The following is a 25847-nucleotide window of genomic DNA, read 5'->3' on the forward strand; positions in this document are numbered from 1 at the left end:
GGGGGAGCGGGGGGAGCGGCGGAGACCGGCTGCGCGCGCCCTCCCTCAGCGCCCCCTTCCCGCGCTCCGCGCCCCACGCCGGCAGCCCGCCGCAGCGCACGCGCCGTCACGTCACGGCGTGGAGCCGCCCCCCGCCCCCTCCCCACCCACATCTCCGGCGGCGCATGCGCCTCGCCTGCTCCGGCCGCGTAGGCCCCGCCGTGCGCCTGCGCAGTGCCAGCACCGCCGCTTTCCCGCCCGCCGTGCAGGCTTTGGGCCGCGGGTGAGAGGTTGTGGTGGCGGTGGGGTGCGTGCGTAAACCGGTAGCGTCAAGCACCTGCTGTGGAGCTCGTGGGTGTGTGGGCGGCAGTCGGGCCCTGACGTGAGGAGGGGGTCCTGTGAGTAAGAGATCTCCCGGTGGGCCCGGCTTCCCCCGCCTCTCTCCGGTAGAAGTCGGCGCTGAGGCTGAGCGCCGTGGGGCAGGCCCGTGGGCCGGCGGGGACAGGGACAGGGAGGAGAGCAGTTCCGCAGCTCCTGGACGTGGCTGGTGTGCCCCCTCTGCGCGATTCCGGGCGGCTCCGGCAATGTCAGGGCATTTAACGGATTTTGGTTCTCAGGTAAAAGATGAAAGGTAGTAAGGAGCCACTTTTTGTGAAATTCATAAAGTCTTCAGGGAGCTCGGAGTATTTTTTTAAAGCCCTTGAGGTAAGTAAGTAAAAAAAAAGGCTTGATCACCTGTTTCAGTGAGCTTGGTGAATTGTTCAGTAAATGACTTCTGTGGTTGACTTAGATATACCATAAAAGTATGCATCTGGAAATAAAGCTATTTCTGTAATAGGTGTTTAGTGTTTAATAAAGTTTGTCGAACAAGAACAATTTTGTTGAAGAAACTACTTCTTGTTCAAGAAACAGTTATCATCTCAAAATTTGTTGACGTTGATGAAAAGTGACATGTAGCTTGGGAGGTCTGGATGGTGGTCACTCATCTGAGCACTAAGCAAACTTTGGAAGGGAACTGGATTGTTTCCCACCTTGAGAGGTTGGCGGGAGCTGAAGGCCCAGTGTGACAGGATCAGGTCCTGAATGGTTGTGTGATGCATGTTTAGGTCTCAGTATTGTGAAGGCTTGGAGGAATGAGGGGGACACCATTGAGGTATTTTAGCCCTTTATGTCGATATGTTCTTGCATGGTAGCTTTGCGGCGAACTGTCTGAAGTAGATGCACTTGAGTTGTTTCCACAGGATTGGCTGTTTGTGATTTGTTAATATAAATGTTGTACACACCGTTTACCTGCAGTCTATAGGAGAATTTCAGTCAGAAGAACATCTTCAGATCCTTGAAGAAGAAGCAGCACTCAATATAAAACAAAATGATAAATCACTTTACATCTGTGATCCTTTTAGAGGCGTTGTTTTCAGTCATCTCAAAAAGGTACGCTACCCATCAACTTAATTCTAGCTACATTCTTTCTTTTCTAGAATCAGTCATGTCCATACTTGCACTCTGTATGCTCTCTCTTTTTGCGCTGAATATAGCAGTATGGAGTACTCACAATAAAATCTTTTAAAACTTCACTGTATCCTGTATTTAGGGAAGAAGATGACTAGCAAGGCATAAGGATTATTTTTGTAACACATGGGAAAATAAATAGTATGATCCGTTCTGATTCTGCGAAGTAGTTGCTAAGCTTGCTCTCACACTTTTTTACCTCCTGAGTGATGCAGTTTTCTTTGACCTGCAAGGAATCGTCCAGCAGGCAACGATGGTCTAGCTGAAATTCTCTGGCATGTTAGCTGTAGCATCTGTTGCTTTTACTGAGGCCAGAAAACCTACAGGAAAATCCACAGTTGAAAGTGAAAGCAAAACTCTCAACTACCTGGAGATGCTAGAGGAGGAGGAGGACAGACCGAGGGCCCTGCCTTTCTCAGGATTCAGGGACAAGGAAAGCCTTCCTTATACCGGTGTACCTTCTGCTAATTTTCTTTGGGTTTGGTTTTTTTTTTTTTCTGTTAATTTATTGCAGCTTGGTTGTAGAATTGTTGGACCACAGGTAGTCCTGTACTGTATGCAGTCCCAGCGCTGTGTCCCAAGAGCCGAGTATCCTGTGTACAGTATGACCATGGCCGATGTGACAGTATCCTGTACCAGCCTTGAAAAAGATGTTAGGGTAATGCATTGTAAAAAATGGATTGTTTAGCTGATTATTGTTGACATTTGTTTCAAGTGGCTTCATTACTAAGGCAGCAGTCACACTAATACATCTAACTGTGCTTGTGTCTAGATTTATGTATCTTTGGTAGTTTGTAGACTGTAGTTTATGTAGAGAGTTGTATGGAGAAAGAGGGAGGCTTATATGTAGTGGTGCATCTGCGCGCACATGTATTTATTACATAAGCATATACATACATAATCATACATACATAATCATATAGGATTTCAGCTTATTACTATGGGAGTAAATGTATGGTTTAGGGATTTTTAGTAACTGATCAGAATACTTGCTAGTTGGTCTGCAGCTATAATGCTACGGACAACATGTATTTCTGATTACTCAAAACTACATAGTAAAGATTTAATACACAGTCAGCTATGGTTTAAATAGTTTTATCTTAGAAGTTTACTTTTTATGTGTTCTGATATAGCTCTTTCTAATTTATGCCGCTTAAAATGTCAACCATCTGTGAAATTTTGCTCTTACTATATGATTGCAGTATTTTTATTAAGGGTGTGTTATATTCACCTTGTCATAAATGCAAATAAAATGGAAATTATATTTGATTTTTTTATGGCATCCATATATATCCACTTTTTATTTTTGAATATGTTTTTAGGAGAAGCCATGGACAATACAAATCCATGATTTTGTTTTTTAAGGTGACTATGAGTGTGATGTAGGTTCATTCTTCTTTCTTGGTAATTTTCTGTAATTTCTTTTCACCACCCAGGAAGAAGTCCATAAATATGTGCAGATGATGGGTGGATATGTGTGCAGAGACCTCAGTCTGTCAGTAACTCATCTTATAGCTGGAGAAGTTGGCAGCAAGAAATACTTGGTAGCTGCTTCTCTGAAAAAACCTATTTTGCTTCCCACTTGGGTTAAGACACTGTGGGATAAGTCTCAGCAAAGGTATAAAACAAAACTTATTTTGGTGTGAGGACTGGTAATTGTTATGTTGATACAGACTGCTTTCTTTTTCTGATTGATTTTACTTGGAAGTAAAAATATTTCTTTTTTCCTCTTTCATTCCTTTAGCATGATGAGATACACTGATGTTAACATGGGAGATTACGCTTGCCCTGTGTTCCTTGGCTGTACAATTTGTGTAACTGGCTTAAGTAGTTCAGACAGGAAAGAAGTCCAGCGCCTCACTACTGAACATGGTGGGCAATATACAGGGCAGCTCAAGATGAATGAGTGTACCCATCTCATAGTTCAAGAGCCAAAAGGTAGAACTTAAAGAGTAAATATTATTTTCACTTCTTGAGTTGAAGTAGTGTAAATATGCATAAGGATAAGAGTTGAACTGTGTCTGCTTCAGTGTTGCTCTTACTACCTCTGTTTAGGGAATCACTGTTGATGGGAAGGTTAACACAGGGCACGCTTACTTTTCTCTAAAGGCATGAGAAAGTGAAAAGAAGAAAAAAACAGACACCCAGATGGTATTTAAGGGAAGAAAAAGCAAAAATCCTAGAGGGAAGGAAAGAATAAAGAAAAACTAAAATTTTTGAGAGTTGGATAGGACTTATATGCTGATTAAAATTGGACTGTGGACTAATTAAGTGATCTGTTCTTTGTGCCTTCTGAACTCCCTACTAAGATAATATGAAAACTCCCTTTCTTTCCTCTTGGGAAGATGAAAGGATTGTAGTTTTATAATTTGAATGGGAAGAGCTTTCTTTTGGCCCCATTTTCCCTTCCTTTCCCTATGGGGAAATGGCCTGGAACTTATTAAACTTTTTCTTTTCCCCTGTGCTTGCAAGCTTTAAAGCCTTTTTTTTTTTTTTTTTCCTTATTGCCCTGCCATACTGTACCCATGAGCTAGCCATCAGTGAGATTTTTTGCTCTTAAGCTGCTTATTTATTCTCTAAATAAAGTTATCAGAAGAGTCAAGGGTAAGACAAACATTGAAATTAGTTATTTGAATTTTAAAATTTTCTTAATGTCCAGTCCGCTTTCAGCAATCGCTGTTTGAAGTGTTAGCCTTTTAGTGACTTGTGATTTTTCTTTTGTTTACATTTGAAAGGTCAGAAGTATGAATGTGCCAAAAAATGGAACGTGCACTGTGTGTCTGTGCAATGGTTTTCTGACAGCATTGAGAAAGGCTTCTGTCAGGATGAGACAATATATAAAATAGAGGCTGGATCAAAAATGGGTAATACACCTGCTACGTCAACACCTACAAATCATGCCAGCGAGGCCAATAGTAAGACCTTTTAAAATACGTTAAAGTAAGGTAGGAAACATTTGTAGTAAGGAGGAAGAACTGTTTCAAATTGGTAGGGTGCTGCTTGCTTTTGCAATGCTGGTTTGGCAGTTTGGGTTCTGATTCTGCTTACACTTGAAACACAATGTGACTTTTATGCACATTGAATATTCTAATATGTATAGACTTAAAATGTCAATAATTGTTTAAAAAGTAAACTTGAATTAGACAAATGATATTCTGCTTAAGTGTCAGTGATGTTTATTTCTTAAGTCCTAAAAAAGCACAACTGTTTGCAGATTTTAAAACAAGTGTCTTATGAATTTAATCTTATACCAGTCTTAGGGGGGAAAACAAACGCTGATTTTTTTTAAATATTTTTTTTTTTCTCCTTGATACTTTTTTTTTTTTTTTTACTTCATGCTATTAACAGAAGGAAAGTTAAAAGCATTTTGTAAACAAACATGGTAGTGTGAAAGACAGCCAGCTTTAAATGTGTCTTTCGGAATACCTGTTACTACTTCAGGAAATGAGTAAACCAGTAAGACCATACTTGGTCTGTGTGTAAATAAGCCCCTTGGTTGAACCAAGCTTATACTTATGTATTATATTCTGGTTTTCAGACTCTGTATTTCCTTCTAGCACAACAAAATAATACGTGGCAGTTTTGTATTTTGTTCAGTGAGGCAGCGGAGAGAGATGAGCCAAAACTAATGGATCTTTTTTAATTTTAATTTTATTTGAAGATCATGCCCTTTCGGACGTCAGCCACATTTCCAATATCAATTCAAGTGGTGTTAACGAAACTGCATGTAGTTCTGCTATGAGCAGCAGACTGGATCCCGTTCCTGATGAGCTGGAAAACCTGAATATAAGTTCTTTTCAAGGCCTTGAAGATTTATTAGATGGGTGTCGAGTATGTTTAATAACGTATATTTTGAAATGTTCAGTCTTAACCCTGTGGAAGCAATGAGGTTGAAGCACTGGCAGTGGCTGCTGGAGTAAATTGTTTCTATTGTAAGCAGCAAATGCCAGGTTTATTTTGTGTCCACATGCTGTAGCTTGCATGTGTGTCTACATACATACACAAGTGTGTATAATTTTATTAAATATGTAGTATAAATATATATATTTATAGACGTATATATTTAAAAACTATAGTGAATGGGTTGTGGAATTGGTGTGTGATTTTGGGTGGGGTTTGTTTTTGGTTTTGTTTGCATGACTTCAGCTGGGGGTTCATTCCATTAGTAAATACTGAAGCTTTGCTAGATTAATTTGCAAAATAAATTAATCCAATTCTAAATGCTTAGCTTTCTGGCTGCTTCTCAGAAGCTGCACCACTAGTTTCTGTGTTCTGCAGCAGTTAAACAAAAATAAAGAAAACAAACCAGGATAGCCTACTTTTTTCTTCTTTTTGACTTTTTTTCCTTTTTTCAAAAGCCTTTTTTGTTGCTCTGTTCTCTTTGTAGATCTATCTGTGTGGTTTCAGTGGCAGAAAGTTGGACAAGATGAGAAGGCTTATTAATTGCGGTGGTGGTATTCGATTTAATCAACTTAATGAAGATGTAACCCACGTTATTTTGGGGGAGAGTAATGATGAGCTGAAACACTTTTTGGACAAGACGACTCACAGGTTATGATAACTGTATTGCCTTGTTTTCCTGTTTACAGGGTGGTGGGAGAAAGAAAACATAATTGATTTGAAAATTCTAAATAGTTCTCAACTTAAATGAGAAGACTTACAACTAATGTTCATAAGTACACCCCAATGTATTCTTGAATACTGTGGTTCTTTGGGTAGCCATGAGTCAACTCAGTGAAGTGAAATACTGCTGAAAAGAGGTGTTAACATTAATTTGTTAATATATTGAGGATGAAGGATTTGGCAACCCAGCAGTGGCAGATACCATTTATATTATAGAAAATAAGTATGAAATTCTCTGTTCTCAGATCAAAAGAATTAAAAGAATATGTTTGTAAAGTACCCGAAGTTTGCTTAGTATTGGAGTTAGAAGCTTCAAGTGTGTGTATATACTAATACTTGCAGAGCGGGAAAGAAGAATCACAGTTCTGAAACCTGCTGTAACTTGTTTATATACACTTTATTTTATAGGCCTCATATAGTGACAGCAAAATGGTTGCTGGAGTCATTTAGTAAAGGTTATCTACATCCAGTGGAGCAATATATCCCTCTAAACTACCAGCTGTTAGAGAACCCAATTTTGGAGCAATGTGGCATGAAGTCAGTTCTTCCCAAAAATAACAATCTCTTGAAGAAAGAAGTGAATGCTATAAAGCATCAGAAGGCTGCTGAAGATGACTTCCTCTCTCAATATGTAAATAATGATTCTACATTAGGTATGTTCTAGGCTCAGCATGCCATAGAAAGCGTAATTACTCATAATTAGCATTTGATTTTTTGCAGCATTTGCTTTTCAAAAAGCTAGCTACATCTAGTATGTTAAATTCTGTACTGGTTTTTAGAAAACAAATTTAAACAGGCCTATATAGAGCAGTTTTTAGCTATAACCTGGCTGAAAACAGCAGAATACTGTCATTTCTTCATGAGCCTATTTTGAGTTGTCTTTGATGGTCTTGTCAGGTAACTGCTATGGTTGTGGGGTTGGGGTTTTTTTTTTTTTTTCCCTTTCAGATGAAACCGAAAAGCTAACATCCACAACCTTCAAGGATGTTACTCACTTGACTGCTCAAGGAGAGAATCAGTTTTCCATCTGTAGTGATTCTTTAAGAGAGTCTTCTGCACTGGCTGAAGGAGGCTTATTTGTCAGAAAGAGATTTCTTCTTTTGGGTTTTGGTGAAGAGGAGGAGTCCTGCATTACAGATATTATAAAGGAGAATGCTGGGAAAATTCTGTCGCTGCAAAGCAGAACTGTTGCAGACTATGCTGTGGTACCTTTATTGGGGTGCATGGTGAAGCAGACTGTTGGTGATGTTGTCACAAATACGTGGCTGGTAAGGAAGTTACACTTTCAGTTCCATGAGTAAATGGGTACCTATGTTAGAAGCATGTCTTGTCCGAATGCTGAGTTACTGTATGAGGCTTAGGAGACTTAAATGTGAGATACTGAGATTTTAGCATTGTTACATTTGAAATGTACTAAATGAAAGCATGCTTTAAAGCCTTTGCATCTGTAAGATGTCTTTTACCTGTTTCACTTCATTTTCTACAGGCTTGTTAAATAGGACTTCATTGTCATGACTCGGAGGCTTCTTGTACGAGACTGACAGCGTTCTCTCTAAATAATGAATTGTAGAAGGAGCTAGTTGACTAACAGTGATTTCATTTGGTGTCTTTATTTTTTCATACTTTTTTCAGCTTTTTAACTGGTGACAGAAGAGCAAGTCAGTCTCAAAGTCAAAAAATAACATGTCTGCCAAGAGTGGACAGATGATATAGACTAACTGCTGTTAGTATTTTCAGTACTAGGTAACTTTGCTGTGAAGTAAATCTATACAGACTCTCAGGTCACACCATGAACTACTTTAAGGTAACCTCTAGGGTTGAAAGAGAGTCACTGAAAAGTTCTGAATAATGCCTCAGTATGTCAAACCTGACAAAATTAAAATGCTCTAGAAAAGAATTTGTCTGATTCAGTGGGAAATAATTTGTGATGGAAGCAAGATTGTTTGTGTTGAGACCATAAATGCTATTGTACTGTTGCTGTAATATTGTTGACTTTGTTGCTGTTTGGCTTGATCTGGGTTTTCTCTCTTTCACCTTCTTTTAAGATTACATGTGTGGAACAGCAGCTCCTTTTAGATCCTCAGTCCAGTCCACTTTTCACGCCAGTCACAGTAATGGAAGGAGTTACCCCTCTGGAAGATTGTGTTCTTTCTTTTAGCCAGTTCACTGGTGCAGAGAGAGACTCCCTGGTTTATCTGGCAGGACTGCTAGGAGCCCGGTATGTCTGTCTCCTGTCACTGTTTCTTCGTGTTCTTAGACAGCCGGTGTGATGAAATCCATTATGCATTTTCTTTCTTCTTTTACAGAAGTAACAAATATTAGCATTAAAACTCTTCTGGATTCTATTCACTTACAAAGCCTAGTGCTGAAACGTTGAGACATTATTATATGGTACTTTTACTTCTCTTTAGACAAAGTTAGTCAGTGTTCATACAGCCTAATTTCTACCCCAGAATACCCCCATTCTCACATTTCTCAATGACTGAGTGTCAGTACCTTTCTGCCCTACTCTAGAGCCGAGTGTGGGGGAAAAAAAAAAAAAAAAAGTTTTTCATATGCCAGGTCTTCTGAGTTAGGCTTCCTTGTCCAGGAATGGACCATCTTTTTCAGTATTATCTTGTTCAGTCTCATAACAAGTGATAGTGTACCATTTCTTAGGAGCTGAGGTGGTGAATTATTTGCTCGCAGTTCATCAGAATCTTTAAAAAAAACATGCTTAGTCATGAAGTGGCAAAATTGTGTAGCTTGAAGTATCATTTGATCTGATTTGTAGTCCATTTGAACTAAATTCTTTGGTGGTGAGTTCTCAGTCCTGCCTTCTTGGAAGATTGGGTCCTTGATGATAAGAGAAAAATTGTAACATAAAGAAAACTTCTGTTCATTTGGAAATGGTGCTTGTTGGCTCTAGAAAGTAATCCAGCCTGTCCCATTTGTCTTGCAGAAGAGTGTTAGACCCAGTGTATTCGAAACGAGGTGTGTGAGGACCTCTGGAATATGAGAAATGTTACGTTTTCAATACTGATAGAAGCAAAACGTTGCTCTCTGATTTTTTTTTATTTTTTTTTTTTTTGTTCTGTAGGTATAGGTTAGGCTATAAAATGCAAAGTGGATGCCCTTAGATAATTCTACTGGTTCTTTTTCTGTTGCTTGAATGCATTTTTTAGTAGTATAAATGTGCCATAGCATAGTTTTGTTTATGACTAAATGAATCTTTTATTAATCTAACTTTAGCGTCCAAGAATTCTTTGTGCGGAAAGCCAATGCAAAAAAAGGAATGTTTGCCAGTACCCATCTTGTGGTGAGAGAACCGGATGGTTCCAAGTATGAAGCTGCGAAGAGGTGGAATTTGCCAGCAGTCACTGTAGCTTGGCTTTTGCAGTCTGCGAGGACGGGAAAGAGAGCAGATGAAAGCAAGTTCTTGGTTGAAAATGCAGAGGCCGAAGGTTGGTTATTAGCAAGTTAGGGAATATGATTATGTCGTTGTACTGTTTATTCATCATAAAGCAGGTAACGATGACAATTTATTTTCCTAACACCTTTGAAGTATTAGAGCTAAAGGATATTTTTCTAAGTATCTTTCCCCCCTGTTTTTTTCCTGCTGTTGACTTGTGATTGTAGAAATGATAATGTGTTTGCTGCAAATCTCTTGGAGCTGGTGGAGTCTTGTGGTTATCAGTAGTTTGGAATCAAGGTCAGTGTCTCAGCTTCGTCCTTCGACACACATGCTGCTCTGTAGATTATGTGGAAATTGATGATAGATCCACCTTAGAACTTCATACTTGTTAGTCTGCAATGACATGATGCCCCTCTCTTCATATCTACTTAATCTTCTGATGCTTCTGCTCCTTTTCCAGTTAATTCACACATTTTATTTGGTAATATTTCTTCCATATTGAGATGCACACTACAGTGATTTAATACTGAATTTTAGCAGACCTGTTTTAACAGTGCCCTTGTGAATTAGTTACATGGGTCACTAAGAGGACAAAAGGTATGTTGTTGGCATAGGCATGTCTCACCTCAAATTTTTAAGGAAAAAAGGGGCAGGGAGCAGCAGAAGCAAACAGTAAAATGTAGAAGCAATTCTTATGTTAATCTTTTTGAGCTACGCAGGTGATGAGTCATGCTTATTTAGAAGTGTTTATGGTGGATAAGCTTTAACGGCTTATTCCTGGCTAAATCTTGGTTCTGTTAATCCAAAGGCATAAGGGGCTGGAAGAGTACATAGTGACCTAAAGAGGTATGATTCAGAGTCATGAATACAAAAGAAATTTTATGTTGTTTGGGAAATAAGGAGCCAGGGAGGAGTTACCTTTACTATTGAAAGGAAAGGATTTGGTGTGTATTACATCTTTTTCTTGGGATTTGTATTTTCATAACTCATCGTACAACATAATAAGCCCTATACAGGTATGTGTGGAACTGCAAACTGTGAGCAGACCAGGGGTTGCTCGCTGCTTTTCAGAAATTGAAGGTCAGGCTCAGTACCAATGGAAATCAAACTAAGCAGTTAACTGGAAGAGACACTTAAGACACTGGCTTTTAAAATATAATTGTCGGTTTAGGGCATTTATTGGGAGGATGTGAATTATTTTTTTACAGAAAGAAAGAAAGGTCAGATGAACTTACATTTGTATAAACAAGTGTATGTGAAATCTGTGTGCAAAAGAAAAATCAGGTTTTGCCTGCTTATGTTTTCTTTGTTCCTTTTAAAGGTACAGAGAGTTCCATTACTCGGCTTAGCATGACACCAACAACTATTAAATCTACTGATTTAGAACAGCCTGCTTATCTCCTTGAAGCGGGAAAAAAACCAGCTGTGACCCCTCTTGATGTCAACAAGTTCCGGAGTAAAGCTTTCCAAGCTGTAATGTCTCATCATACTGGGAAAACAACCCCTCTTGCACATGGAGGACCGCCACAGAAAGAACCATCTCTACATCTTGATACACCATCAAAATTTCTTTCCAAAGACAAGTTATTCAAGCCTTCTTTTGATGTAAAGGTGATCATCTTTGCAAAATTTTTAGTCTGTAGAGCCAGTAAAGTTAAAAGATGTGCATAAACTTAAAAACAGCACAGAAACCTGTGCTTACGCATTTTTATGTGTTAACATACAGACTTTCCATTTGAATAAAGCCAGGAAAACTGGCTCCATTTATTTATATATATACTGAATTCTTTGACTAGTAGATGCTAAAATGTCCTTAACAAAGCTCCTTTGTGCTTATTGCATTATATGCTCATGTGTTCTACACCTCACACAGTACACAATCTGTGTTCTTTACATCTCAAGACTGAGAAATGCAACAAGAAGGCTTATAATTGCTCCAGATATTAGGAAACAAGTGTTTACTTGTTCTGTGATGAAATATTACTTTAATGATATGCTTTAATGTAATAGCTTTATGGCAATTGCGAAACTGTTAGTGCAAATTGAAAAAGGCACCAGGGTTTGGGGTTTGTTGTTTCATTCCGAAGGCCACAAAAGGCTAGAAAAGCTACTAATTTTAAAACAAAGCAAAGAAACCCCTGACACTTAGGGAGTGTCTGTGCTGGAATAGCTCTTGAATGACTCAAGTGTGCTTTGGAAGTCTTCAGGATTATTTTTTAATTTTTGAGCCCTTAACTGAAAGAGCAGTGATTTAATTCTTGCAAAGTTAGGTTGTTGGTTTTTGGGTGGGGTTTTTTTGTGAGGTGGTTTGTGGGTTGGCTGTTCTGTTGTGGTTTTCTGGGTTTTTTTAAACCTCCCTGCCTGCAATAGAACAAAGCATGTATTACAAAACCAGAAGAATCCAATGTTCTCTTTTTAGGTAGCTTTGGTTCATGAAGAGAAGGCTCCAAGGAGACATTATATTGGCCTTCCAGTACTTAAAGGGGGCCTACAGGAAAGATGGGGAGGGACTCTATTAGGAAGTGTAGTGATAGGATGAGGGATAATGGTTTTAAAATAAAGAGAGGGTAGATTTAAATTAGATAATATTAGGAAGAAATTCTTTACTGTGAGGATGGTGAGACACTGGAATAGGTTGCCTAGAGAAACTGGATGCTCCATCCCTGGAAGCATTCAAGGCCCAGTCAGATGGGACTTGGAGCAGTCTCCTGATCTAGTAGAAGGTGTCCCTGCCCATGGCAGGAGTGTGTGGAGCTAAATGATCTTTAAGGTCCCTTCGCACTTAAAGCATTCTGTGAGTGAGTGAGTCTGTGATTCAGTTGTTACTCTGCTTTTTGAAATCTAATAGTTCACTGCTCTGAAAATTTTCAAGAGCAAGATATTCTAGACCAAAATGTATGTGTGTGTGTCTCTCTCTCTTTAAAAAAAAAAAAGGGTAATAGGAAACATTGTTTTAAAGGTGTAGATAGAATGGCATATGAGTATGTGATATCTAAAGTAATTGGTTGGAGTTAGGAATACCTGTGTTTGGCTACTGGCTTTTCCATTGAGGGCAGTTTCCCTTGATAGCAATGTAAAGAGATTAATAATCCATTTTCCTGGCTTGCTTATGTGATTGAGATTGTCTTGTACTGCTTTTGTGCAGTGGTACTACGGTTGCACTTGCTAGCTGCTGCTGTAGCACACCATCCTGGCTTAGGAGTATGAAATCTTACTACAGAGCATATCTGTGAAACTTACACTTGAGTGAGAATTTTGTAATGCATTTGTGCAAGTCAGTTAGTTGCTTCTTTTTTTGGTAGGATGCTCTGGCAGCTTTGGAAACTCCAGGAGATCCTGATCAAAAATCCAGGAAACTGAGCACACCCCTCTCTGAAGTCATCGGCAGAAACTTGAAATTGGCACTGGCAAACAGCACAAGACATACAGTAGCTCTTACTGCCAGCCCTCAGTTGACTGTTGCACAGCCAGAAGTGGTAGGAAATTTTGGTTTTGAGTTTCTGGAATATAGGCTTAAATAAGAAGATGCTATTATCATTTGTGATTTAAGTTATGAACGAGTTTGTGAATTGTGCTTTGTGATCTATTTGTGTAGAGATCCATATGATTATGCATTCTTCAATGACAGTTTAAAGGAAGGTAAGACAGGAGTTTCCTCCTGGAAGGCAAAAACTTTTAAAACCTTTTTCTACTGTCTGTACTGTCGTCTTGAGTATTAAGCAGTTGCCAAGTAACATGACATAGAAGTATGTACCAATTTAGACTTAGTATTGGGATGAGAGAATTCAATCATGCTTAAGAATTTCTCAGGCTCCAGATGAACAGAATTAAATGCTTTGGACTGAAGTTAGGAATTCTTTTTTTTAATGCATGTGGGTTTGAGGTTTTTGTGTGTGTGTGCGCCTATCTTCCTCTGTAAGGTGCTGCTTTCCTTTTTACTAGGAGGCACAAGATGTGATCAGTTGCTTACCCCTTTGTAAAGACATGTTATGTTACCCTTCCTTGTAGTCATCTTGCACCTTCTGTCTAATGTACCCGAGTGAGACAAAATGGAAGATATAGGAGGAAAGGAAGCATTTATATGCTGCTTGCCATGTTAGTACACTGTTTACTGTAGAGGAGGGCCAAGAAATCTGATGGCCTTCAGCAACGATAGGCAGTCACTTCGTGTTTTGTGGCTCCTTATTACTTTTCACTCCGATACAGGAATACACTCCTGTGGCATCAGGTTTGGTAATTCCCTAATTTCAGTATTTAGGGAGCACTTAGTCTGTGATGGAAGAAGTAGAATGTATTCCAAGGAGACTGGCTGAGAGTGAATCTTTTGTCTTTGGATTCCTGGTGCATGGAATGATAATAGTGCTGGGTTTTGACCATGGAGTTTGGGAGCGGCAAAAATAGAGAAAATGTGTTTGTCTTGGTTTTGTCGTTATTGCGTATTTTACTGCATACTACACTAAATATTAAAATATTTTTGTTATTGATACAGAAACCTTCCAAACATGACTGTCCTGTTTTTATCCCTTCTGTTTGAACAGGAAGAAGAGCCCAAGCTTCTAGCTGATGTTGTTATATATGTTAGTAAAAAACTTAGTAGGAGGCAAAGTGAACTGAATACAATAGCAGCTTCTCTTGGGGCAGACTACAGGTATCAACTGATACAAACAACTTCTAAGCTTCTGCACTGATATGTGACTTCTAATAAATATGAGTCTCTGCGCTAGTATGCTTTAGATTTGACCATCTTAAACAATTTCTATTGCAAAATAAGACCATCTTTCTCTGCCACATCCCCAGTCTCTTTGTCTTAATTAAGTCTATCTTGGAAAGGCAGTCTGTCATGAAGTCTTCCCAAATTGCAGAATGTTGTTGGGTTTTTTTTCCTTCTCTTCTTTTTTGAAGAAAACTACAAAACATTTAGCTTTGGGGTAGTTTAAAATTTGCTTTATATTTTAGATTTTGAATCTGAACTGAATTTGTGTGTGTTTCTCCCTGGCTCAAAATTAATTATTTTACAGATTGTAAGCATGGCAAATTTAGCATTTGTAGAAAAACTTAGGAAAAACAGGTTGTCACAAAGAGAAACTAATGTTTGTCGTTTAAGACAGAATTCTGTTCCCACTGAATCAGATGTATGTATTTTATACTGACTTCTATAAGTGTTACCATTCATGGTGTGGATGAGGAAATTGCCCTTACGTTTGATAGTAGCTTAGAAATGCTGAAGGCTTGCATGAGAGAGCAAATGCTGGGTTTTTTATCAGTTTAAATGTTAGAATCTCACGTTTTGTTTATTTTGAGCTTGGAGGATCAGTATTTCACTTGCATCTCAGTATGTCAACAAAAGAAAAGCTCTCTCATCCTGGGTCACACATTATTTTCAGAAACTGATTTGTAACTCCACTTAAAAACAGAACAACAAACCTAAAGCAAACCCCCTCTTCTTTCATATGTTTATGGGATTTAGTTTTGTTTACTTTGGGAATACTTTCAAAAAACATTGAAGATGTTCTATCCTGAATCTGAATGCTGTCTTTTTTGATGAAGAAAGCAGGCTTACTGCTTATTTAGGCATTACAAAATAGGCAAAACAATATTTTAACATGGACAAGGGATAGGACAGTTTCGAAGCTGGATTTCTGATACTTTTTGATAGAAATGATATCTTCAATTAGTTGTATTGTTTTCTTTTCTAGATGGTGCTTTGATGAAACAGTAACACACTTCATATACAAGGGAGGACAAAATGACAATAATAAGGAGTACAAAGCTGTTAAAGAACGGGGTATACATATTGTTTCAGAACACTGGCTTTTAGAGGTATGGAGCTTGCTTTGTTCCATTATTAAAAGTGAGGGGAACATGGGCTTAAACCAGTTACATGGCAGTGGCTTTTCTGTTTGCATTTATACTGAACATATGTAGGAACTGATGTTTTACATCCTGCTTTAAATTTATGAGTTGAGCAGTCAGTTTTCACTGATGTACTTTTAACTCATTCTCTATGAGGAGAAAAGAAATTCTTTTCCATTGAACATTTCTGCTGTGTTTCCCAGTATAAGTGCCACGTTTTTCTGTTGTGTAAATTACTTTTCAGTGATATCTAAACATAGGAAAAGTACAGTAAGAATGTGAAATTTCTTTTATCTCAGTTTCTCATCTGTGTTATGTTAACTGATCTTACTACAGAGTGCCCAAGAATGCAGACGGCTTCCTGAATCTCTCTTTCCTCACACTTACAATCCCAAAATGAGCCTGGACATCAGTGCAGTGCAAGATGTCACACTATCCTCCAGTAAACTTCCGTCAACTGGAAAACCAGCAGAGGAAAATGAGGTATAATGTGTGATATGACCTCATGTTCTATGAAGCAATTTGGATTCAGTTAACTTAATTGGTATATTAATAAAGATAATTGGTGCTTATTCAGTGATGCCGTGAATCAGGTTTAGCTAGTAATTAATAGTAGGTATTGCAGATGTTCCTTCAGGTTTTTCTGCATTTGTAATACTCCTTTTCTAGGGTGATGGAGGGAGACATAGGCATTTCAAGATTAGAAGTGCTTTCCAAATTTGAAGTGATATAGGTCCAGCCTTTGCTTTCTCTTGTAGGTAATGAGATTCAAGGTGTGAACGTGCCTTAGCAGACATTTAGACTGCAGTTTAGGTGTCACTGATGCTGCTGGTCACTGATTTACTGTAATTTTAATAGCAGAAAGGTTAGATTTACTCTAAGGCAAGATTATAATCTTCAGAATTTATACAAGTGTTGAACATGGGTAAAAAAGCCAAAAATGTTGGTTTTGAGAATTCTGACTCGTCTTAATTGGTTTTAGATTATTCCAGTGGACGAAGATGATGCAGAAGATGATGGAACTACTGACCAAATAAAGGAAACTGTCACTACAGGGGAAGAACAAATTGTAACAAGTGAATCCAAAGGAGGTAAATGTGAATCTGTTTTCAAGGGAGTTGTGGAATGTCAAACTGTCAATGTAAAGCTTTTACAGTTTCAGGTGCTGAATGTTAAAATCCGGAAGCTTTAGGTACTCTATTTATATAATGGTCAAGTACATGTATTGTTGCTGAATGAAAGGAAAGGGTTTTGCTCTCTGTTTTAAAGACTTTGACAGCCTATAAGAAAGTAATGATCATCTGTTGCAAATTATTTAATTGCAGCTTCTTTGGTTTTAAAACACTGAAGTTTGTCTTTAACATGATGAATCACTGTCTTAAGAATATATGTTTTTTGTTACGTAAATAAACGTGTTGTGGGATAATTGTGTATATGTTAGGTCATGCAAGGAAATTCACAGATGAGCCAGATGGAGATTTCTCCTTGTGTCTAGGGATAGGGGACTTGGGCATACATAGGTTTCCTAGATACTTTTTCACAGATATCTTTTCCTCTCCTTAATGTATTGTCTTTGTCCCAATGTGAGGGTGCAGGGGGGAGCTGACTGGAATTGCGGTTACTTTTCACTTGTTGCAATGTAACAGTCTTGATCTTATGAATTTTTTTCCTTCTCTTAAGTTTTAACCCAAGCACTAGAAATGAGGGAGAACTTCCAAAGGCAGCTGCAGGAGATCATGTCTGCCACATTGCTAGTGAAACCACAAGGGCAAAGAGGATCCCTTTCAAGGAACAGTTTTGATGGTTCTCCAGCCACTCCTGCTAGCGCACGCTCAGTGCGAAGTGGCCGCAGTAGGCTCTTGGAAGCTCTAAGGTACTGATTTGTGTTTCAAAGCATATTATTTTGTCCTCTGTGTACATACTTCGATATTCATTGAAACGTGAATAGGTCCCGAGGGTTTTCAGGTGTATTGGCTTTCTCTACTGATGTACTTCAGTTGCTTCTCCTGGAATTCAGAATCTTTAAGTGGGCATACTAGATAAAGTCAGAATGTTATCTTAATCTATAGTGGGTATCTTTTGTTTTCCAGAAAATCACAGAATAGTATGATGGCTTTTTTTCTTTTTTCTCTTTTCTTTCTTTTCTTTCTCTTCAGATTAGTTAGTGTTCTTACAGGTTTTGAAGAAAGCAGTGCTGCAGTATTTCAACACAGAGATCATATACAAATAGTAGGTATTTCTGCAAAGTGCCTCTATGAATGTTTCTCCTCTCTGCTTTTTCTTTTCTCTCTAAACAGAGAATAGGATTTGAACTCTTTAACAGTGCTGAGCTGCAGTGAGAAAGTAATGGAAACCTTGCAAAATTATTCCTTTAGCTTGGTGTTTATTTGCAAATTAATAGGTTCAGTAGAGTACACTGATTTTGGAATAATGGTCAATACAACGCATAATAAAAGCATCTCCTGATATTTTGGTTGTCTTTTTATCAACCATGCTGACACTTTAGCAGCCTAGCTTTGTGAGCCTGAGTTGCATTTATACTGAAATATTCCCCTTTCCCAGTCATGCTTTTTAATAACGAGGTTGCTTGGACATTAGAGTTGATGTGATCATTAATGCATTGCCTTCTAGTATGGTAATCTTCTGTAAAACAAATGAATACTTAAGATATCTATGCTTTCTTCCTTAGGCAATCCCGTCAGGCAGTCACAGATATAAACACGGAGCCATCCCAGAGTGAGCAGATCATCTGGGACGACCCTACTGCAAGAGAGGAGAGAGCAAGACTTGTCAGCAACTTGCAGTGGCCTAACAGTCCTTCCACTGAGCAAGGTCAGAGTAATGCCAATAAGAACATGGATGAGCCTGCTTTTACAGCTGGATGCAGAGATTGCTGGTACATGTAAAACCAGAAACACCATATCCTTGTCCTTTCCTAAAGCATCCATTTAATATTTGGGACTTTTAAAATACAGTATTATTTGAATTCTACCTTTTTTTTTAAAGTGAGCATTGTTGGCACTTCTTGAACGCCAAAAATACAATTTTACATCTTTGAGCTCCATTATGTGTTGCTGTTTTTAAAGAGAAGCTTTCCTATCCATTTGCCATTTGTGGTCAAACACCAAGTAGCGCTTGTCTAGAAATAGTCTGAAGCAACTTTAGGAAACCCTCCAAATTTATTTTTTTTTATTGGGAACCACAGCTGGTTTCCAGGTAACAATTCAGGTAGGTGTAGTGGAATGCAAATGGGAATACCAGTAGGAAAATCTTTTTAATTGTAGTGGAAATATTCATAGGTGAAGAATGGAGATATAGGAAGAAGGTAACACATGAGCCTGAAAAACAGATGTCAGAGCTGCAGATGGATGTGCTTAGGTCAGGATTTTGTGAAGATACTGTATTTATCTTTCCTGTTCTCTTTGAAGTTCTTAGTCTACTGCTAGGACTAAGGAAGCAACATACTTAGTTTTTTCATCACTTTTTGCTTTCTTCCCATTCCTGCCTCCTGAGGGATAGTAAAATCCTTTATTTCTCCTTCCCTCTTGCCTCAACTCCTTCCCTCAGTCTACTCACAGAGTTTCTGCTTGCAGCGATGGTCTTCCTGACCTATAGTTGACCCTAGCCTAGAGGTTGAAGAAAATCAGCTAAATGCATTCAGTTGATTTTTGATTTTGCCCTTCCCCCCTCCCCCGACCCAAGCAAGGCATCCAGGGATGTGTCAGCAATATTGCAGTTGGTAGTTTGTGTTACAAGGAAAAGCATCTTTATGAAAGGCAATGGTGAAATGTTGTACATGCTGTAGCAGCAGTTGTATTTTGTCCTTTTAGGATAGTTACTTCTTTTTTAATTTGTTATTTTTTACTTTATCTGTAATCATATTCAGCCAAAGACAAGTCATGCAACAATGCTTTACTTTCACAGCTGTTCCTGAGGCTGGGGTTGGAGATGTGACTGAAGGGGTAAACAGTCCTGTATGTAGAGATCCTGAAACACCGATTAAAGATGACTTGATCCCCACTCCACAAGCCCCCAGCATTGCGTTCCCACTGGCTAACCCTCCTGTGGCACCACAGCCCAAAGAAAAGGTGTGTAATATGAAGAAGTAGTTATGATGATTGAGAGATCTAGTGACACTTTTAAGAAGTTTTGAACTTGATGACAGATACAAAATAGGTCAATATCTGCAATTAGAACTTTGAAGTGGATTACTTTTGTGCAGTTCCATTTCTTTTGCCCCCCTTTCTGTGAGAGTTTGATCAAATAATGTTTGTTCAGACAAGTAAAGCTTTTTGTCCTGTTAGTTCCTGCTGGAATGTTGAAGTAGGCCTTGGAGTGCAGTTACTGTGTGTGTTGCCTGGAACTCCTCCAGCCACGTTAGGATGATGGAAAAAAGGTTAGGCCTTTGTTTCCTTGGTGGTACCTGGAAATTATGTTTAGGTACAAACAGAAAAATTTTCTGCTGAAAAACAGATTTAAAATGTTACTATTTTGTAGTGAACTTGGAAAGAGCTGGGAGAATGAGCTTAGTCTTTTTGCCTGCAGTGTATCACCTGATGCTCAGACTTTCAGCAACTATGTGTCTTCGAAGCCACAATGTGTCATGTTAGTAAATAAGCTGTGGTGGAAATACATAAAGGCCCTTGAAATCATAAAAAATCTGAATGAATGATGCAGTGTGATAGATAGATGATGATTTCTTAATGTGTTTGACTTGGTGTTCAGTGGATATGAATGAAGGATTAGTTTTTGACAGATTGGTTCAGTTGTGCCCTGAAGAAAGGGGGAACCAGGAGGATGTTAAGCAGGAGCCTGAATTTGATTTGGTAAGATCCAAGCTTTTTTTTAGGTGACTGACAAGTTTGGTTCTGCTTTTCCATGATAAAAGAAAACTCAGTATAAAAATAACCCAGAATGTTTGGCAGAAAAATAGTCAGCTGTCTACCTAATCTTTCTGTCATATATTCAAAATCTGTTACTGTATTTCCAGGCTGTTACAGAAGATGAGAAGGCTGAGGAAGAACCAGAAAAACAACGTAAATTTCAGCTGTCTTCTCTTAATCCTCAAGAAAGATTTGATTACTGCCATCTGATTGAGGAATTAGGTACCAGATACTTGTGAAATGCAAAGAATAGTATGTGTCTGTGTGTGTCTGGTCAGCTGTGGCCCACTGGGGGAACGAAAGGGCTTCTGTTAGTGACTCATGAGATTTGAGGTCTCAAATTTATAGCTTTCTGTGCTTGTGAGTGATTCTTGGAATATATTATTATTATGTGAGCGCTCAGCTTTGCCGTAAAACAGCAATGGTTTTGTCTTCTGGCAGTTTTCTTTTAGTTGTCTCCACAACAGCCTCATTCTTTACTGTTCAGAGTGCCCAGTATCTGCTGTCCTCTGGTGTCTCTCTCTTATTCCTGTCTGTGTTACAGTGGCATTTTATTATCAGAACACTCTTGCCTGGCAGCTTCTCCTTCCTTGCCAGCTTCTGCCCATGTCACTTCAATGATAATATTTTCAATGTAAATTTGAGTTAATTTTTTTTTTATCTGAATTCAAATAATTCTCACTTTGGGTTGATCCTTCCTGTGGTACAGCATGACCCTTAAATAATTTGAATCAAATTAATTCCTCAATTCAAGGTGGAATAGTACTTGAGAAGCAGTGCTTTGATCCAAGCTGCACACATGTTGTTGTGGGACATCCTCTTCGAAATGAAAAATTCTTGGCTTCGATGGCAGCTGGAAAGTGGGTGCTTCATCGTTCCTACCTGGAGGCATGTAGAGGAGCTGGCTGCTTTGTTCAGGCATGTGACATTATTATTGAGAACTGAGAATGTTGTACCTTTTTGCATTTCTTTTTTTTTCTGCACTACTAGGAAAGGACTTAACCTATCAGAACCAATTAGTGGTTTCAGGTGCCCCAAGCCTTGGGAGTTTTAGAGGATCTGAAGTCTGAGAAATTCTTGGCAAGCTTTTCTCTAAAAAATAGCCCTGCACCAAACTCCTAGTATAGGATAAATGAGATACTTCTTATAGTTGCTTTTGAAAATTAACACTTGAGTACCTTTTGGTAAATTCTCACTGGTATCAGCTAAATTTACGTGGATCTTGTTACACCAGGAGTTAAATCTTGATCCTTTCAATAAATGAACATATAATAGTTTTAAATATTCCAACTCTATAACCATGTACACAAACATTTTTGAACACTATCTCTTCCAACTCCTCACCTCCTGTGCTATTATTTCACAGTTCTCCTGGGTCTAGAAGTTCTTTTACATTGACCAGGCTAACTCTGAAATAATGTCTGTAGAGTGGTTCATATCTTTCTGTATCAAAACCAACTTCCATTGTTTTGGAAGTAGTTGTTGATGGTGTCCAGAGTAGTGAGTTGCTTTGCTCTGCTGTTGAATTCCATTGTAGATAACTGCAAAAGGAATCTGGTTGTGTACATGACACAATGTCACTGAAAACATGATATGATTTAGATACATATGTGCAATTAAGAGCCATATAGATAATTTTACCTAGAGCTGTTTTGGCCAGGTAAAATCAATATGTAAAGCTAGAGTGAATTGCCATTTGTTCTGGTTTTTTTGGTTTTGTTATTTCTTTTTGGTGTAGTTTTTAAAATTTATTTTTCTGCTGGTAAAGTTGGCAGGACTGTTTTGTAATTCAAGCTTATGATTCTTCTAGGAAGAAGACTATGAGTGGGGAAGTAATTCCATACTTAATGTTTTGCCTGGAATCAATGTAAACCAGAAGAAACTAGCACTTGCAGCATTGAGGTGGAGGAAAAAAATTGATAAAGGGAGACAAGAAACTGGTGTTGTTGAGGTATGGTATTGCTGAGGTATTTAGATGCTCATGCAATGTAAGTTGCACGGTGTGAGTGGACAGGACAAGTATCGTCACCAAGAAACTCAGAAATTTAACTGGCGAGGAAAGATAATCTGCCTTGGTATTAAGAACAGAATGGCTTAGCTGGATATATTCTATAAATTTTTATATATATATAAAAGATACATTAAGTAACTTTGTTTTAAAAAACCTTTTAGTGCTGGTGCATTAAAAAGCTTAATCTCCTGAACCATTGTTCGTGTTTTGCAAAGCTGGAATATGGCTACTTATGTATGTAAATGTCCCTCAGCCAGGGAAGATGATGCTTAAGCATCAGAGCTCTGACTGGGGAGCCAGCCGAACTCAGCTGTACTAGGGAACCACAGCTGGTGGTTGCAGTAATGGAAATAGTGTGCTGTGCTGTATAGTGAATATAGCTCTCTGGATAGCATTTTTATAGCTCTAGTACTGAGCATACTGTTGCACTTCAAACAGGGCACAAGTTTACACCTTTCCTAAAGCAGCTTCTGTGATTTTTATGGTGCAAGTTCTGTAGTTTTTCAGTGAGATTTTTGAAAGTGGGACTTGGGTTCCCCAAAGCCTTTTAACTCCTCTCTCAAATCAGGCATTGCAGTAGAATACTAGCTGAAAGGTAGAATTACTGCTGCAGTTTCAGTGACATCAGGATAAATCTTGACTTGCATGTATTTTACAATAACCTTTTTAAAATGAATGCTTGTAACAAATCTTCTGTACCTCTTGCCTACTTGGAAGTAGAATGCTTGTAGGAGGCAACCAGTTGGTCCTAGGTGCTGTTGCTGTAACTGAGTAGATAATTGTAGCGCATAGGGTGGGGGAGGAAATGTTTCCAAGCAACTGCTTTTTCTTAAGATGCTTTCCTGTAAATGAGTGTCTGGTGTTCTGGAAAAAATACTTATTGCCAAGGGTCTTTTCATAGATGGGTTTGCCAATCTTGCTATGCAGGTGAAAGGGCTTGGTGGCAAGCTGCTTGACTGTATGGTGTTGGTCCAGTAGTTGTGTTCTGGGTTGGGGGTTCTGCTGTTTACACCTAAAGACAAAACTGGGTGGTAACAAATCTTTATCTGATGGATATTCATCAGAAGGGAAACTATAGATCCCTTAAGTCTTTATATTTTTTTAGTACCAACATACTTGTGACTAAATTGAGTTTTTTATCTAGGGAGCTTTCAGTGGCTGGAAAGTGATCCTGAACGTTGATCAAACCAAGGAAGCAGGATTCCGTCGCCTTCTTCAGTCAGGAGGAGCAAAAGTATGTAGCTTTTCGGAGAAGAAAAAAAACCCTAAATACGTTTTGTTTTGTTTTTTCTGTTAAACTCTGTGCTGGGCATTTTTCATGTGAATAAAAGGTTTAACCAACAAAATTGCTTACACAAGGTAGCTGGTCAAAGGGTGGGAGGAAAAAGCTATGTCATCTTCATTTTGCAAGTGGTCAGCTTGTCTGTGGTTGCACAAGTCAGTAGTGCTGGTGGGAACTGAGGATAGAATTTCTGTGCCCTGCTCTGTTGAGAAGGATCAGCCTTCTCGAAAGGTACATTATGGTACAGAATGCAGCTGTAAATGGTATTTCATTTCCAATTGGCTTGCTAGTTGATTTGATGAGTGACAGTATAGGTCATGAACTGCATTTGTCTTGGGGAAGAAACACAAAAATAAACTTGTTTTTGTCTATTGTGTTTTAATCTGTAGGTGTTTTCTGGTCACTCCATGTCTCTCTTCAAAGAAGCAACTCATCTCTTCGCTGACTTCAGTAAGCTGAAGTCAGACGATACCAGGGTTAACATAGCAGAGGCTGCAGCCCAAGGAGTGAACTGCCTGAAACCAGAGTACATTGCTGACTACCTCATCCAGGTGTGCATGCCTCAGGGTGCTCTCAGGGTGTCATCGCCAGCCCCACAGGTGGATGGGGCAGGCCCGTCTCCTCTGAGAATCCCAGCCACCTGAAGTCTGTAAATGGGACAGCTGCTTTACTGGTCATGTGCCTCCTTTGCGAGGAATTGTGGCCATGAGTGCCTATACAGAGTATTTTGATCTGTGAACTCAATAACTGCTATAACATGACTTGTTTAGTGCTGGCAGTGGGATCTGTTGCAGGGTAGGGAGCTTGCAAAACATATATTCAGAATGTAGATGTGCAATGGTTGGTTGTTTTAAATTTTAGAAATCTAATGAGCTGTTTCTTCTCAGAAGCTTTTTGAGATAAACAAAGACTTGAGCTAAACCATTTTTTTTTCTTTTTTTTCCTCTATTGAAGGATCCACCTCCCCCAATGGACTCTTACTGCCTGCTAGAAGCTGAATCTTACCTTCAGAATAACACAGAACTTAGACTTGGATTATCCCAGAAAAGAAAAGCACTGGGAGAAATAAGCGGAGTCAAACGATCCAGAACACACTGAGCAGATTATGTGCTTTTGATTTGTACATGTTTTTAATTCATAATTTTTTTATTCTCACCACAAAAATGAAAAGCTTTGAGTTCCACTTCCGATTTGTCCTGAGATTAAAACAACTTTACAGTAATGCTCACAAGAGATTGCTTTGGTTGACAGTAGCATGTAAAAATATTCATGCAAAAAATACTTTGTTTCTGAAATGTCCTAAATATCCCACTATAATTTTGTTTAGGGATGTCATTGTACAATAATAGTTAAGAAATACTTTGTCAGGCACTTCCCACAACTTTCATCTTTGTGTTGTGGGGAAAATACCAGTTGATAAGAAATCTTTTGCATTTCCAACACAGTAAGGGAGTTAGGTTTTACACTAATTTTTCCTCTTTTGCTATTTTATCTTGGAGGGGAAAAGGGGAACTGGACAAAAAAACTTGTGTATTGACAGATGTTAATAAATTTACTATAAAACAGAGGTACTATTGAAGTGCTGCCATTGTGAGTGCTCCCAAATCTGTTCAGCAAACATTGAACCAGCTCTGTTATACAGGAGCTGAGGTTTGTCTGACCATGCTCCCTCTTTGGGTCTGTGACAGGAACCAGAGCCAGAACAGACGCTAGTTCCCAGCAGCTGGAAATGTTCTTAGTCAGACAGTCACAACGTTTGACGAACTGCTTGATGCTTTAGCTGCTGTGGGGTCTGGATATTGTATGTGAGTTGTATTTCTCTATGTTAAAGCATGTGTATGAAATCTGAAGAGCTGTATTTAAGCAGCTAGAATTGCTGCAGCCTGCTTGAACAGAAAAGCACAACATGTAGTTGCACAGGCCCAGTGGGCGTTCTCTGGGGAATAATGTAACATCTTTAAAGTCTATTTAACTTACCTCTTAATTGGGGTGTGTGTGTGTGTGTGTGTGTATTCTACTTATTTTCTAGCTGCTGAATACTCGTATAGAAAGTCTTTGCATCAGTGTCAGTTGCAGACAGAAGACAGGAAGAGCCATGAGCATCCAAGTCCTATGAAACCTGGAGAATCTTACTTTAGGCTGGGGAGAACTGGCACCTTACTGCTGGCAGAAGGGACAAAGGGACCTGAGCTGTGGGAATGTCCAGGTGAGAGAACAGGAAGGCAGCTTGCCTTTATGTCTGAGGCTGTACTTTGTGCTTCTGCTTCCTTCTTCAGTGCAGTGGATGTTTTGTCAACTCCACAACATGTTGGG

At 38.8% G+C, this 25847-nt stretch overlaps 1 protein-coding gene across 2 annotated transcripts; it reads left to right on the forward strand.

Moving 5' to 3' along the window:
• The first annotated feature begins 195 nt into the window (after window positions 1–195).
• TOPBP1 (DNA topoisomerase II binding protein 1) lies at window positions 196–25113 on the forward strand. 2 transcript variants are annotated; one of them, XM_014285530.3, is made up of 27 exons: window positions 196–684; window positions 1276–1410; window positions 2003–2146; window positions 2925–3106; window positions 3233–3426; window positions 4224–4403; window positions 5150–5319; window positions 5876–6039; window positions 6520–6764; window positions 7060–7379; window positions 8157–8329; window positions 9343–9554; window positions 10827–11116; window positions 12808–12981; window positions 14044–14153; window positions 15202–15325; window positions 15695–15841; window positions 16341–16449; window positions 17039–17231; window positions 18048–18190; window positions 19283–19446; window positions 20349–20463; window positions 20996–21159; window positions 22052–22192; window positions 23397–23486; window positions 23924–24085; window positions 24489–25113. In XM_014285530.3, the coding sequence occupies exons 1-27, from the start codon at window positions 604–606 to the stop codon at window positions 24630–24632; spliced, it is 4470 nt and encodes a 1489-aa protein (XP_014141005.2). In that variant the 5' UTR covers window positions 196–603; the 3' UTR covers window positions 24633–25113. The 2 variants fall into 2 exon arrangements, with proteins under 2 accessions (XP_014141005.2, XP_055564513.1); XM_055708538.1 differs by lacking the exons at window positions 23397–23486; window positions 23924–24085; window positions 24489–25113 and having other exon boundaries at window positions 20996–21163; window positions 22056–22178.
• Window positions 25114–25847: the final 734 nt, after the last annotated feature.

Source organism: Falco cherrug, chromosome 4, assembly GCF_023634085.1.
Source record: "Falco cherrug isolate bFalChe1 chromosome 4, bFalChe1.pri, whole genome shotgun sequence".
Taxonomy (NCBI): Eukaryota; Metazoa; Chordata; class Aves; order Falconiformes; family Falconidae; genus Falco; species Falco cherrug.

Coding starts and splice junctions, on each gene's coding strand:
- TOPBP1 (XM_014285530.3), top strand. CDS start 604: ATGAAAGGTAGTAAGGAGCCACTTTTTGTGAAATTCATAAAGTCTTCA. Junction 1,411..2,002: donor TTTTCAGTCATCTCAAAAAG/GTACGCTACCCA, acceptor AATTTATTGCAG/CTTGGTTGTAGAATTGTTGG. Junction 3,427..4,223: donor CATAGTTCAAGAGCCAAAAG/GTAGAACTTAAA, acceptor TACATTTGAAAG/GTCAGAAGTATGAATGTGCC.